General features: G+C 34.7%; 2 protein-coding genes across 12 annotated transcripts in view; one reads left to right on the forward strand and one right to left on the reverse strand.

Annotated features, from left to right (window-relative positions):
• LOC107998103 (ras-related protein Rab-37) overlaps window positions 1-16,374 on the forward strand; it is a 215,263-nt gene extending 198,889 nt beyond the window's left edge. For 6 of the 11 annotated variants that reach the window (XM_028666819.2, XM_062072765.1, XM_062072764.1 and 3 more), the window contains 4 exons: window positions 10,191-10,299; window positions 13,286-13,396; window positions 14,249-14,390; window positions 14,803-16,374. In XM_028666819.2, coding sequence (XP_028522620.1) covers window positions 10,191-10,299; window positions 13,286-13,396; window positions 14,249-14,390; window positions 14,803-14,920 — 480 coding nt within the window. In that variant the 3' untranslated portion in view covers window positions 14,921-16,374. Of the gene's footprint in view, window positions 1-7,751; window positions 9,814-9,904; window positions 10,016-10,190; window positions 10,300-13,285; window positions 13,397-14,248; window positions 14,391-14,802 lie in introns of those variants that run through there. The other 5 variants (XM_062072759.1, XM_062072763.1, XM_062072768.1 and 2 more) reach the window with 2 other exon arrangements.
• The window catches only part of LOC108002413 (polycomb group protein Pc-like), a 222,636-nt gene extending 206,224 nt beyond the window's left edge, over window positions 1-16,412 (reverse strand). The window contains exon 1 of the mRNA XM_062072770.1: window positions 16,391-16,412. Coding sequence (XP_061928754.1) covers window positions 16,391-16,396 — 6 coding nt within the window. The 5' untranslated portion in view covers window positions 16,397-16,412. The remainder of the gene's footprint in view (window positions 1-16,390) is intronic.
• Window positions 16,413-16,495: the final 83 nt, after the last annotated feature.

Consider the following 16,495-nt stretch of genomic DNA (forward strand, 5'->3'; position numbering starts at 1 on the left):
TCTTTTTTTTTTTCTGATTTTTCAACTATACATTGGTATTATTTTGTATTATATAAATAACGTTTTTTTAAAATAATAAATTTTAATAACGAGAATGACGCATTACGTTGTAAAAATATTATATGATAATTATTATTAATACAATTACCAATATTTAAATGTAATTGTGACATTCTCATAGATACCAATCGCAAAGTAACGCTATACATAGAGCACAATTTTCCTCTTAAGTGCCTTGCAGTGCCATCTAATAGAACACGAAGTAACTAAGTTTATTCTCCATTCTCTATCTCTTATTATCAAATACAACTGAATTATATTAGAAGTAAACAATCAAATATGCAAAATTACTATAAAAATATACGATAAAAATTATTTTCTTATTCAATCCTTGATTTATAATAAACACAAAGAAAGATTAATTCTATAGCTGCGTTAGCGTAATGGCTAACGTGGCAGACTTTGTTCAAGTCTCATTACACGAACGGTCGTAGGTTCGAATCTTTGAGAACCTCGTTTAGAATTTTTATATTGAACAAAGTATGTTATGCAATTGAAATTCGCATTCGTAGTGCATATTCGTATATTTATTTCTCCTCGAGGTTCATACGGTGATGAGTTTAAACAGTTTACCCGAGTCTGGATCGATCGAACCTCAATTTCTGGGGATCTCGTCCAGATTATGAAAGAGTAAACGTTTGTAGAGTCATAGTTACGCTGAGTATGAACTTCTTTTTATACCTAATTCTTCTATGTTTTACCATATTTAATTTTCACTTTAATCTGCAAATAATTAATATCACACGAGTATAATACAATAGATCGAGATCAGAATATTTTCCGTTTGATGCTAAAGAAATTTAGAAAAGAAATAATTATTGAATTCGTAATTAATACGAATATTCAATTTGAATTATTTACACGATATTAACGAGAAGAGAGAAAAAAAATCGTATACGTATAATTTTTTCCATCCATACAATAGTCAGCTTATCAAATCGTTGCAGATGAATATGTAATTATCCTCCAATAGAATTCACTAATATACGCTCCAAGAGAATTTTAAATTTTATGACAGCGGTGTCGATGCAATAGTAACTGTATATTGCTTGTTTTAATGCACACTTCTCACATGTTGTACACCGGATACGATGCGACTCTAAAATTCAAAACTCATTACAGAGTAGGAAAGGGAATGGTTACACACAATCCCGGAAATAGGTCGGTCCGCGGTCAACTGGCAATCACCACGTTAATTACCATGTTAATTAGTGAACAGATCGAAACTGTTCTGTCAGTCAACGCCTCTTTGCTGATCTTAGCAGACACTGATCCCTTCCCCCTTTCAAATTATTCAAGAGAAACGCACTAGACAGCAGGTTTTACCACGCGCGTCGTAATGACCAATAGAATTTTAAAACGGCGCGAATAATTTTCGTAATGGCTGCAGCTCGAGCACACATATTATCTCGTACAATAAAGATGAATATGTAATTACATTTTTGAAGGAGGAATATTTTGGAAGAGCATGATCCAACGAATTGATATTCACGTTTCTTTCTTTCTTTTTTTTTTTGTTTTTTAATAATAAATTGAAACGAAACTAAAATATTTCTTTGATTTTGAAGAATGGAGAATGATGTTTTAAAGATTGCTGGAAACAATCTTATAGAGCATTGAATCAATCGTGGGAAAAGTTTAAGCAGTTCACAGCTGAATCCAGAATCTTCTCTACAGGGAAAGTTTTGTTTGTGTTTGTGAAATGATATTATCCATTTGCTTAAAGATAATAAAACTTGTTAGTTTGGTTAGAAGATATTGGATTATTCAGGAATGAAATTACACGGTGATGGTGCTATTTTAAAACGAACAGCTAAAAAAAAATTGTAGAACGAAGAACGTGAGTTTTGTTACATTATAATTAAAATTTCGCTAAACTTTTAAATTTCAATGCTGAGAAAAATATATAAATCCATCGAAAGTATCGGAACACGGAGAAGAACGAAAAATTCGAAAATTCCAAGAATCAATTTCCAAGAACGAAAGCACTGGATCGAAGTCCAGAGAAGAAAATATTTGCTCGAAACTTGATCTGAATAATTCTCTGGATTATTATTCCATCCAATTATCGAAGATATTATTTTAACGAAAATTTCGCGATATTCGGCTAGGTTGTTGGACGTTTCAAAAAACAAAATCGAGGAGGCATTCGAACTACGAAACTGTGCCAGAACCTTTATTAACCTCGTTAGCCGGGAAGCACGACGAAGCCGAATAATATTTCGGAATCAAAGAGGGTAACAAGGGCGGAAGTTCCTTTTCTGACAATAAGGTTACCTCTTCACATTGCGAATATTATTTCTCTTCGTCGATCTTCATTTTTGAAACGTTTTCTTCCAAGTTTCTCGCGATGTATCTCTTTGTTCCAGCCATCATTTTTCTGGGCCACGTTTCGATTGTGGTCACGCTTCGAGTGATCGACTATAAGTAAGAAGAAGGGCGGAGGATAAAAAAAAAAAAAGAAAAAAGAAGAGGGAAAATCCTTCCTTCTGTTCATACTTGAATTTATGGCTTCTTCTTTGAAGAACTCTTGCAATTTTTATTTCTCGTTCTGCTGCTCAGTTTGTGGCTTTTCATCATCCGTATCCTTTATCTCTGCTCGTTTTCTTTAACAATCTCGCGTGGTACGAGTTCAAAATAAAAAAAACAGAAGGTCAAAATAGATGGAGTAAGATAGCGATTCGAAAAAGTGGAATGAAAGATTTAACGTAATTCGTTTCCTTTTCAACGAAACTTCCTTTGGAGTGAAGTTTTGAACGATCATTTCTAATGATCTTCAATAATATCGTTTCTATATATATATATAGTCGAAATGATGGTGCGATTTCAATTAAAGTCAATCGAATCTTAATTCTTTTCCCGTCTACGCGAGACGTTTTTGTCTCTCAATTACGTAAAGATTTCCTGTTCCACACGCTTATTTTTTTTTTCTTAGAATCAAGGAACATAGATCGTCTCGAGATATCTTTAGTATCGAGAAAATTTCATTTATCATTATTTTTAATTAAAAATATTTTTGATAAATTCCAAATTTTTTCTTAACTTTTTCCATAATTCAAAAATCGAAAATATAAATAACTTACTTATCTTCAAATTTGTTCAATTGCCACGTGAAAATATATATATATGTAATGTACGGACGACACTATCGAATGACAAATTGACATTTCGATACCGTACATATACACAATATGAAACACATAATATTTACATCTCTTTCGAATAACACGGATAGCAATGCCATTCCAGGGTATCCCTCGTTCCCGATTGCCTATTATTACGGCGCCCATCGACGAGTATACCTCGAATACCAGCACGCCTACCTGTACGCGGGATTAATTATTGATCGAGCGCCGTAGCTTCGATTGATCGTTAATTCGGGGACGCGTAATTAATTAATGCGTCGTGTCGGATGCATCGGACGCTTACAACATCCTGCGAACAGAGATATCGCGATGTTTCAGTGAAAAGCTCGCGGTGAATCCTTACGGATATGCGACCGGCCACCAATTAATCCGTTCGTCGAATTCGCGATCGAAATCGCACGCGCCATTATTGCCTTCGGATATCTTCGTCGTCACTTGGTGAATTTAATTAGAAATTTGTTCTTTCTTTTGATTTCATTAAACTTTTTTTTTTTTTTAATTATTAAATTTGGATAGTAGAATCAACTTTATTCCATTTCAATGGTAGTATTCTATGGGGAATATTATCAAGTTTTTAAGTAAATTCGAAACGAAGAATTTCTTATGAGTTTCTTATTCATTAAGCTTGGTGAATTAAATTTATTTAGTAACTTGTTCTTTCTTTTTCTTTGTTTTTACAAAATAAATTTAATAATTTTTAAGTAAATTCGAAACGAAGAATCTCTTATTCATTGAGCTTTATTAATACTATCCGAAATTAATGAACGACAAAGTAAAATTGGAATATAATTTCAATAAAAACGATTCTTTGTTTAAAGGATAAAAAATAATTTAAAAGAACACTTGAACGTGTTAATTGAGACACATATTCCGATCTTTCATCGAAATATTTTAAGAAGGAACGTCATATTCGTGCGACCTCAGAATAGAATGAAAAGAAGTCATCTCGAGAAACGAGAGAGGTTAAAACAGTGAAAAAAAGAACTCTCTTCTTGGGTTAAGGGCAAACAAAGAGTCATCCGTGTGGAAGATAATATTCAAGCGCGTGAAGACGAGGGCGGTTGCACAATGGGCAGAATTCCTGGGGAAACCAGTCTTATTATCTATGGAAACACGCTATTTCTTCACTTTATATTCCATTAAAACGGTTGATCGTTCTTGTTCGAGAAAGTGTGGAAACGGAATGATCCATTGTAGGGAGAGGGAAAGTCTCTTTTCCTCGACATTCGTGTTTCCGCGTGAAAACGCGAACGGAATGGAGAGATTATATCGTGAAAAATGTACAATTTTGATAAATTTTGATTTCAGAGACGAAGAGAAAATTATAAGAATTAATTTTGAAGATAATATTTCGACGTGGAGAACGTGGATTAAATCGAAAATTTGACGATCTCGTGAGGATAAGAAATTGAAATTATCGATGAATCGAAGTGTATCGATTTATAATCTTCAGAGAAAATTAATTCAACTTTATCGATAGCGAAGGTTTAATCAAATGCGCAATCAATTCTAATGGAGATCTTAGAATTAATGAATGGTGGATAATGACTATTAAGAGAAGACATGCCTGCACTTCGATCGAACGTACCTCGATTTTAAAAAAAGAAATCGCAATTGGATAATTATTAAATTGGAACCTTGATGAATTAAAATTTGATCGAATATATAGATTTATTTATAACGAAGTAAACATATATCCATTGAATCGGAATAAAATATAGAAAAACTTTTTTCAATTTCAGAAATCTCTATTTAAATATAACGTATGGAGTGGACGTGAAACGTGCAGCGAAACGTTTGAAACTTATTTTCGAGCACGCACGAAAAGGGAAGGGCGCCACCAGTCGGGTAGAGTCCGCCGGCAAGAGGGCCCCGTTCCCTCGTAACCTCGAGGGTTTTTTTGACGCCAGGTACGGCGTGGGTGGGCCCAAAGCGGTAGGCTGGACCAGCCAGCCTTGTATCCGCGTCACGATTCGGTTTTTGTAACGAAATAGCCCCGGATTCCGCTTCTAACTCGCTAATCCGATCCCTCTCGAATCACCTTCCACGATTTTCATTCTTCTCACTTTGTTTCTTTCTTTCTTCCTTTTTTCCCCTCCGATACGTTTCTCTATATTTTTCCATATTCTTCCATTATTATCTTACTATTATATATGGTATAAAAATAACGGAAATATCGACGAGAATACAAACGATTTCTCGTAGAAATGCTTGCCCAACCTGTTTGGGGATTAAGATATAAGTCTCTTATTTTCTATCCTTAATACAAACTTACATTAACGGTTGTTTCTCGTCTTTCTATATTTAACACTCATTTACTTATCTTGCCCACGAGGTGTGAGTAAATAAGCTACAATTTTCGATCGTTCGCAAAAATAAATTTGGAAAAAATAGGTCTGGCATTTCGTAGCATCCCTTATCCACTGAACTTCGTCACGTGTTATGATAATCTCAAAATTCCAAGTACAATACAGCAGAGCAATGGATGGTTCGTTCTTCGGGGCAGTAAAACACGGTTCACCCGATTTAATTCGCGGTTTCGATTATGCTCGCAAAACATATTCGAAAGAATACACCTGGTTTTCGAGCTGCTGCGCAAGACATCTCGTTTAGCGCGTGCCGCGAGCCTTGACACGATAATTGCGTCATGACATGTTGGTAATTGCCCGGCTTTGATTCGCCACTGCGTAAAGAACGTCGATTTTTGCGATCGGCTAACGAACACGCGCCTTTTGCGGCATGCTTGATTCATTTAACGAGCGATCGTCTCGTTTAATGAGAATTATATTTTATTTCTTCCGTCTATCCTGCGGCGGGAAAGGGGTGGAGAAGAGGCGAGAAAATGAAGATCATGGAAAAAATTTCAAGTTAAGAGATTAAATTAGAAGAAGCGAGGAACACGGTTTTAGAATTTTTCGAGTTGGAGCTGTGAAAATTTTTAGTTGGAAATTTATTCGATTTTGTACAGATGATTATGCTCAAACTCTTGTTTATTTTGGAACGATTGTTGATCGATAATTAATAATATTGTATTTGTGTTAGGCTTCGAGGCAGGGATTGACAAATATGGAAAGTCGATATTTTGGAAAAAATTTAAAGTTTCGATTCCTTTTTAAAATTTTTCGAGTTGGAGCTGTGAACATTTTTAATTAGAAATTTATTCGATTTTGTATTGATTGATAATTAATATTATATATTTCTTAAGTTTCTTAAGTTTGATTTGAAATTTCGACTCTATTTTAGAATTTCTAGAGTTGGAGCTGTGAAAATTTTTAATTGACGATTTATTCGATTTTTCGATTATATAATTGTATAGATTTCTTTCGGAATGATAGGTGATACAATAAATATTTGCCAATTTTTAATCAGACAAAGAACTCTTTGAGAGATCGAATAAATTTTGAATCGAAATATCCAGCCTACTTACGTAGTTACTTATTTTCAAATTTGCATTCGAACATTTTCTGTTAATAGCAAAATCTATCGATAAATCGTGGTAGTCGGACAAAATATCAGACAGATATCGTGGAAATCTAATTCAAACCACGATCGACTAGCTCCACCGACCATATTTGCGTTCATTATCCACGCGACTGGACCAATTAGCCGAAACAAAACGTCCAAAAGTCGAATTTGCTCGTCCAAATATTAGGATGGAATCGTTAAACGATACGATGTTTCGCGGATTAATTAAAATACTCGTTGTGTTTACGTAAACGGACTCGTGACGCTCGCGTTAAATCAACATAGGTGTCGACCCGATTATACAATCCGTAACAAGCCAAGCAATCGCGATGCTTTCAGATCGTTATGTGTCCATTCGTTTCGATGGAATCGTTCCACCTTTCTTTCTCCATCTTTGTCGATTATTCGTCGAGAAACGAAAATGTTCGATGCCGAATCTTCCAAGTTAAAATTTTTCGCGAAGAGCGTGTTCAACACTGATTAAATTTCATTTACGAACGGGCGAGCTTTCAACGAGCTTTCGATTCCAACGATTTGTTTCCATTTGCTTATTGGTTCGTGCGCGATTACAAGGTTTCGATCATTCGTGGAATGGAAGAAATTTCGGTTTAATGGATTGGAAAATTGCAATGGACTCAATTGTCAAAGTTATTCGCGATACACACGTTTGCAATGCGATCTGACGACTTTTGTTGTTTGAACAACAAACGGGGATGTTTCTGCGCCCTCGCATGCGAAGGCTCTTCATTACACGTGCATGTATGTTCCACCGTAAATACAAACGCCGGGGATTAATAGCAAAGTTTCACGGGTCAATTCCCATGATATAGACTTCATTCTCTTCTCTACTCTATTGATACAAATTCCTAAACAAATAGATGCAACAAATCGTGACGAACATTTAAACATCTCCGAGAACGCAAACCACAAGTCATTCCAAGCTTTGATCCGATGCCTATCCTCCATTACATCGAACTCGTCCTAAAATCTCCTTCTCCTTCTCTTCCTAAAAAAAAAAGAAAAAAAAGAAAGAAAAAGAAGAAAATCGGCGCAGTACTCATCAAGACTCCTCTAATCCAGGTGCCCTCTCAGAGCCACGCGCTCGATACACCGAGCTCGAGCCGTGCATCAAGCGCGGCGCCACGATTGAGAAAGAGAGAGAGAGAGAGAGAGAAAGAGAGCATCGATCCGACTCTCGATCCAATCGGTCGCGGTTCTCGCCGAGAGGACTTTCACTCGGCGTCCGTTGATCGGCCGCGGCGAACGAGCGGGCGAAGCGGAAGGCAAGAGAGAAGAGGCGCGAGGTGAAACTCCGTCCCTCTCCGCCTCTGGTCCCGGGTTGACTGACCTCGATAGCGAAGGAAAGGAGGTGGCGGTGATCCGCGGGAAGCGAAGAAGGAGCGGGTTAACGGCGACGACGGCGACCACGGCGACGACGGCCGCGACAACGACGTGCGCGACGAGGAGTGGCCGAGAAGAAGAAGAGCAAATTGGTGCTCCCGGTAGCAGGGGCCCATGAGCGCAATGGAGGAGAAGTTGCGCGGCGTGACGAAGCGCGGGAGCAGGCACGGTCCCCGTGCAACGGGGCCAGCCGCCTCCGATTGGCCGGCCGCGCCTGGGTCCAGTGGTGGGGGGAGGGGCCAGGCTACCCCCTCCACCTCGCAGCCAGGCGGCTCTGCGTACAACCGCGGTCACGAGAGCCCGAGCAGGCGGCAGTCCTCGCGGGACAGCGTCGAGCCGACGGGCCAACAGGCCCCACCCGAACACGGCGAGCTCCTTTTCAAGGTCCTGCCCTCTCTCCTGATACACAGCGCCACGTAACCTCTCGAGAAAGAGAAAGAGATCGGTGGTACAGGGATTCACCTTTTTGCGCCTCGATCCAACCCTTACGGTAAACCGCGTTAAACCGGGTGTCCACCGGCGCGTGAATTGTTTGCGAACGAACGCACGCCAACGTGGATTTGCGTCAGCAGAGATCCACGGTAAACAAAAGTGGACGATTGATTTTGCTCGCTATGTTGTGTGTTGTATGCGGCCAAGGAAATTTATTCGTGCTTTTTTTTCTCTTTTTTTTTTTTTGGTTTGACGATGGAGGGCACGTGGGATTTTTTTCTATTTTTATTATATTTCCTTTTCGAAAAAATTTATTCGGAAAGTTGGAGCAAATGCACGGGTTTAGTGGATACCCGGTCGAGTTTTCGTATAATTGAAACTCGATGATCGACGCGATATGAGATATCGCGTGTGTGAGAACGCAGTCTTCAGATTATATGGTTTGACTGATTTCTAGGGAAATTAAGAAAGCTGAGAAACTTCGACGGTAACTTTACTTTAATTATATGGTAACTAACTTTTGATCACGTTTCGCCGTTTCCAAACGCAACTCTACCGGCAAAAATTAACTTTTCCAATCGACAATCTTTTTAGCTTCAACTTATAAACCGAAAGCATGCTTGTAAGTAAGCTTCTGCACTCTTTTTCTTCGCAATCACGATCTTTTCAGCGACTTCATTCTTGGAGGAAACCACTTTTCCAATTTCGCTCTTCTAATTTTAGTCTTTCCAACTGGGAAACTTAATTTCCAGAATTACTTTATAACATCATTAGTAGCCATCTTCTAAAATTTATGAAACATTCTTATCCTGGCAATAGTTCATGGAAACTAATTTTATAATTTCTTCTATTATATGCTAACAGTTCATATTTTAACGATTTACGATTGATCGAGTATGATCATTTGATCGAACAATTTCACGATCAAAAATGAGGAATCACTTTGACTATAATTTAGATCGATAATTATTTTTTTTCGAATGAGATAATCAGTTGAATGCGTTTGGACACGAACTCGTTGCGTGATACAATTCAATATGAATCTTAAATTTAGCTTTCGTTAAATTAAACAAAAAGAAAAAAGATCATGGAATTTTAATAATTTCGTTTTATTTTTCTCGTCGTAAATAAATAACGAAGATCGTATAAAATGATCACTATTTTCTTTCTATTAGAGATTATATGGATAAACACTTTAAAGATTAAGTCATTTTATACAAGAGAAAATTCCATTCGCGAAAGATTATGGAAATTATGAATATCGTCCCATTTTCATTCTATTAAGGAATATAAGTTAATTTAAAAACTAGGAAAATAAACAAAGTGATGAAATTCGATTCGAGAAAACTTTCGAGAAGATTTCATTGACATTTTCACAGAAAATTTTTACACGACAATAGGTGATGCTACTAGGCGACAGCGGAGTCGGGAAAACCTGTCTTCTGACGCGGTTCAGAGACGGAAGATTCCTGTCTGGCAACTATATAACCACCGTCGGCATTGATTTTAGGGTGAGAAATTGTAAATCTTCATTCAGGAACATCAGAAACGAAAACGAAGCGATATCGAATCGATTATCGAGATCGGGAATTAATCACGAGAAAGCCAAGTGACTGTTGCGAAAATAGTTTGAAAATGAGAAAATTATTTATTGGAGTATTATGGATTATTTCTATGTATTTTCAGAACAAAGTGGTCGTTGTTGACGATACGTCTATCAAGCTTCAAATATGGGACACGGCCGGACAAGAGAGATTTCGAAGCGTGACGCATGCCTATTACAGAGATGCTCATGGTAATTATACTATGTTGATACAAATTTGTGCATGGTGTTGTCAAACAATTGATAAACTTATCGATTGTTTACCACAAGTAATTTTGAATTTATAATTCAAATTATTTATAGATTAACGTAGATGAAAAGGAAATGTGTATAAACATTTACTTACAGTTAAAATACATCCATGATTTTATTCAAATTTAACACGACACGAAACTATATCAGTTATAAAATATTTCGTAAGAAAATAATTTTCAAATTTTTCAAAAAATATTTATTACAAAAAATATCTGATTATGATCGTTTTGTAGATTTCTTTCGATTTTTTTTCTAATTCGCAAAATATTGAAATTGACAGAAAAGGCAAATTGCAAAATATTTTAATCGCATTACCGTTTCTATCTAATCTCTATATTTGTATAACGCGGTAATTAGAAGCGGTAATTAGAATCGCTAATTAGAATCGGTGTAATAGTTAGATTAGATTAGTCACGAGTAAATTTAAATATTAGTATTTCTTTTATCTTTCAACATCTATCTAATTGCTACCAGTTAGATATATAGAGAAATAATTAACGATATGAATAGCGTGGATTAAAAGGAATTTTTCAAAATAATTTCCAGGACAGACAAGAGCTCGTTTCGCCTATACAATCAGTTTTCCATTTACAAACAGCTTTGCATCTAATAATCACGAGACAAGGCGATAGCGAAATTGCTAGTTGGACAACTTGTCTGGAGAAGCAGGAATAGAGGACAATAACATGACAATATTCATTGCGAGGCATAAATTAGCGGATTCTCCGCCGTGTCTATGATTTCATTACAATAATAATACCTATGTCATATATGTCTGTGAAACTAATTTTAACCACACGATACTAATCAAATCTGATCATACAGATTGAATTTGTACGGTTTATTATAAATTTGTAATAGAAGATAATTTTAGTTTAATTTCACAAGTTTGTTTATTGTGCGACATTTCTATTATATATCATGTATTGATATCGTTACAAAAAAATGGCGAACGAGATAAGCCAATTTATTATTACCAATTATATATCAAGTTTTTGCTGATCGACCAATGAAAAAGAATGGTTATCATATAAAAAATTTACGACGTTTTCGCATAACTGGTATGCAAAAAGATAATAAAAAAAAAATCGGAAAATCCACAGACTGGATATTATGTAAATTGTGTTTCAATATTATTGCTTTAACTACGTTTCAACTATCAGAAACGATTTCTTTGAAGAAAACTTTCTAGAAACAGCGAAATAAAAGTACTTGGACAAAACGTTCTATTACATTTTAATTTAAATGATGCATGTGCATTTCGTTAAAAATTATATTCAATCTATAAATTTTAAAATGAAAAAGTGAATGAAGATAAATTTGAATTAATAATAATTCCATTTAAATTCTACATTTTTATTTCTCAATTTTCAATTACTTTCATCAATAACCACACTTTTATTATCAATCCAGTAAAATAAATTTTCCTTAAAATGTTTCGAAACAATGACTACATATATATATTTCTATCGATACAGTGATAGTATGATAAAAATTAGAAAAGTCAGTTTCTATCAATCTTCTATAATCTTTCAAACGCAACGCTACCAAATTCAACGAAACAAATTTTTTCTAAAATATTTCGAAGCAACAACTATTTTCATCGATACGTGATAGTGACGCGTCGATAAAAATGAAACAAGATGCTTTTGCATCTCTCCATGATCTTTCAGAAGCAACCGAGTACTTTCGCTACCAACCGAGTAAAATAAATTTCCCTAAAATGTTTCGGTGCAATAACCATTTTCGACGATACAGCAGCGCCAAAGTAGGTCGTGGAACGACTCGAAACTGAAGGATGGCGTTCATTTTGGAAAGCTACTTAAGCGAATTCTAAGGGTTAAAGAGAGCGGCGAAGGAAACTCGGTGTCTGCCGCAGGGGGTCGGCCATTGTTTGCGGGGAGGAACCTTCTTTCATCGTAGACGCAGCCACTACAATAGTTGGACGTCTCAAAGGCATGGTAACAATTACGACGTGGAGACGTTTCGACAATAGTGTCTTCATCATCGGATATTGCTCGAACGATCGAGCTTTCGTCTTGTGACGAGCTTTGAACCGCCATGAGAAAACTGAGCTTTCCACTGGTAGAAAGAAGAGAAACAACGTTCGATTCTTGGTTTCATAATCGATGTGTTGGAACGAATATGAATATAGTATATGAATATATAACGATGGAGATTATCGATAAGAAATGTATCTTTTACGTAAAATTTTTTTTTTCTATTCTATTGTATTTTTATCCTATTTTCATCATTGGTATTGCAGTATTCTTAGGTTAATTTTGTTTAGATCTAATATTTATAGAATTATTACCTAGAAATATTTAATTATCTGATAGGTTTTTGGGTCTACAGCCACGTGTTCAGGTTAATGTTTTGTTTTATGATTAGTTTTATGAGTGTACAGTTATTCGCTACTTTAACACTGTGAAATAAAATTGAAAAATTATTCAGAATTTTATAAGTTTATAAGAATTTTGAAACTAAAGAAATTTTAATTATAATAAAAACACAAATTAAAAGAACGCTCGAATGTTTAAAAGAATATTTTTCCGAGAAAATTCAAATTGAAGGAGCTGTATGCAGCAACTTGTTTCAAAAATTTCCATTCGAATAATATCCCGAGAGAGTCATTCTCAAGAGAACAAAGGCAAAGACACACTTAATTTCCTCGCGTTTCAATTTGCCAACCCGTGAAAATATTCGTTTCACGCGACGAAAACGAGCGAAATGGTTATAACGAATAACGAAACAAACGCGTGTAAATTCCTCTGATGATAAAAAAGAAAGTGAATAAACTGCTGTATATGGTATTTTACACGTAATAACACGTGAAACATCACATAGAAACTTTTTGTCTCCTGGCGTCTATCAATCGCGAGTATATCACGGCCGATTGCATAACGACCATTATTCGTTTCAGCTCTTTTATTGCTGTACGACGTGACGAACAAGACGAGTTACGATAACATCAGAGCCTGGCTGAGTGAAATTCGGGAACACGCGAACGAGGATGTGGTCATCATGCTATTGGGTACGTTTCGATTATTTCTAGACAATAAATCTAGTGTCTAGTGAAGAAGTCGATAGTGAAATCATCGTTTATTTTAAGTCTGAACGACTTAGGAACTAATCTAGCAATAGCACTGTTCAACAAGGACTGCTGACTCAACTGTGCTGCAAGATCTTGCAAATCAAGATCTTCTAAGTGGATAAAAGTGATCGGAATAAAATATTGAATAAATATAAGATTAAATTCATTGTCATCATTGTAACGCGTAGTTAAAGATGTATCTTTTGAATACTAATGAATAGGAAAAACGGAGAAAAGGGAGAGAGATTTTTTTTATCGTCTTTGCGAGAAAAGTCTTTGTCACGATGATCAATTAATTTTTAATTTTTTTTAATTTAATATTGTAGTGTCAACAAGTTGAAACTTGTTTTTGTAAAAATTATAGAAAAACGTTGTAAATATATCATTGTTCGAAATTATTTAATTACTCGATTATTATTGAAATTGAGATAATTTAAATTCTTTTGATCAATGAAACGCTCGAATTTTCTATCAATTGGGATCTCTCAGATTTCAGAAAGTAATTGCTCCTAAAAATAAATTGTGAAAAATTATCAGTTGTTAAAACAAAAATTTTCACTTTTCCAAAATAAATAAAGTAAAGTAATCAGTTAACGAACATGTCAACTGAATTTATATGTAAATATAAAGTTTACTTAACTAGTAATACTAAACAAGTTATATATATATTACCCTCGAGATATCTCATTAAGTCCATCCCATTAGACCAGTTTCAAATAAACATCTCAATCAACTACCAAAGCAAAATTTCCAGTTAAACGAGATCTAATAAATTGAAATTAATGTTTTCAGGTAACAAGTCGGACTGCGGAACTGAACGAGTGGTGAAGAGGGAAGACGGTGAACGGTTAGCGCAAGAGTACAAAGTTCCCTTTATGGAAACCTCAGCTAAAACCGGCCTGAACGTTGAATTGGCCTTCTTGGCAGTTGCTAGGTACTTCTGAATCCTTTCATCAATCGTCATCGATTTATCATTATTTATTAATAAAACGATAAATAAATGAAACATGTGGAACTCTAATTAGATGAAACTTCGCAACAACATAGTGTAATTGATTAACTGTCAAATTAAAAAAAAATAGATAAATGAAACGACGTTGTTGCTATTTTGATAATGCTGTATAATTTGGTAGTTTTATAATTATATATATTTATATTATATATATGTACATATATTTATATTAATAGGAATATGATATACATACGATATTCCATCTCGTTTCTAGCGATACAAAGTTGACGAATTGATCTTTGCTACAACATCAAAATAACGTTGAACCTTCATCTGGATCGGATCCAACAATGTGCATTTGATAGTCATCAAATGTTATTTTATATAATTTCAGAGAATTGAAGGCGAGGAAAAGCAATGACCCAGACGATACGAAATTCAACGTGCAGGACTACGTTCGTCAACAATCGCAACGAAATTCATGCTTCAATTCTAATTGCCTGACTACCTGAACTGCGCAATAACCCTGCGCGTACATTTCCCTGCGATAGATCGAGACGAATGGTGGAACATGAACCGGAACTGGTCATAAAAATGGCGCGAAACTATTTTGGTCATTCAAATATTCGTTCCCGTGATTCAGAGTGGAAGTCATTGAAACGTTATAGATTTTCATTTCATTCGCGAAGAAAGATGCATTTTTCTGTGAACTTGCACAATTTACTTGTTACAATTTTTTTATTTAAACAAATCGATTTTCGCTAGGAGTTCGTAAAATTATTGTATACAAGAAAAGCTGTTTAGATTAATAGGATCAAAATCTGAATTTTAAAATCTCGAATAAAAAATTTCAAAAAGAATGAAAATACATTTTTGTTCCACCAGAAAAATACATTTGTTAAGAAATAAAAAACCAATATAGACGAATAGAATGTCAATATTTTTGAAAGAAACCGATAGGAAACTTGTTGATGATACGTGTATAGAAATCTATTTATCGATGGTTAATTCTGTACTGTACATTAATGTGAATAGTTAATACGAAATAAAAATCTGCAATATATGACATAGATTTAGGGAATCTCTTCATGGTTCTAATTTGCACACTGAATATGATGAATGATCGTTACGATGTTAGAAAAAAGCGAAAAAAAAAAAAAAGAAGAAAAAGATAAAAAAAAATTTTATTTAATTTGGTATCGAAAAATTAATGAAATGTCGTGTGAAAGCTCATCATGTACCAAGTATATATACAGTTTTAGACTAACCATTATGTAGAAGAGCTTTCCCAAAATATAGCTGCCATATATACATAGTTTACTAAAAACGCTCAATATTTTGTTGAAAAGCTTATTTGCATAATTTTTAAATGTGTATGATTAAAATTCAGTTAAAAATATATGTACATGTATAAAGACATATTTATAAATCTTTTAATATTCATTTAGACTGATAATTGTTTAAAAAATTTCGTGTATTTGTATTTTATTTTCAATTTTTATCTTCTCTCACTTTGTTTTATAATGTGTGCGTATAATCGTGTAGTTTTCATAACGTTCTTGTAACATTAGTCACGTGACTAACAACGTCTGATTTTTAAGATTTTCTATCTAATGGTGAATATATACGAAACGATACGATATTTTCGATTAACTCAATTTATATTTCAAGTTTTTGGATCTTATACCTACTATATTATTTTTACAATCGCACAATGATCATTTGTAATCGATATTTCGAAATTGATATAAAATGTCGAACGTTTGATTTTATTCATTTGCGATTACTGGACAATTCATTACGAACACAAGGAAAAATGGAACGAAATATAATCATGTAACGTTACCTGCAATATATGTGCAATGTATCTTATCAACGTGTACAAATGACAAACAGTTACATGTCAAATATATATTGAGAAGTATATATATATATAAAATAAACGACCACTCGACCAACTATAAAATTGTTTTTTGACTTACCACCATTGCCTCTGTTTCCTTGTTTGTCACTGTCAATCGTGTTGCAAGAACTCTCGAAACAATTCAACGATTATGTATTTATTGTCCACAATAAAATATTTGTTT

This window comes from Apis cerana, linkage group LG3 (assembly GCF_029169275.1).
Source record: "Apis cerana isolate GH-2021 linkage group LG3, AcerK_1.0, whole genome shotgun sequence".
Classification (NCBI taxonomy): Eukaryota; Metazoa; Arthropoda; class Insecta; order Hymenoptera; family Apidae; genus Apis; species Apis cerana.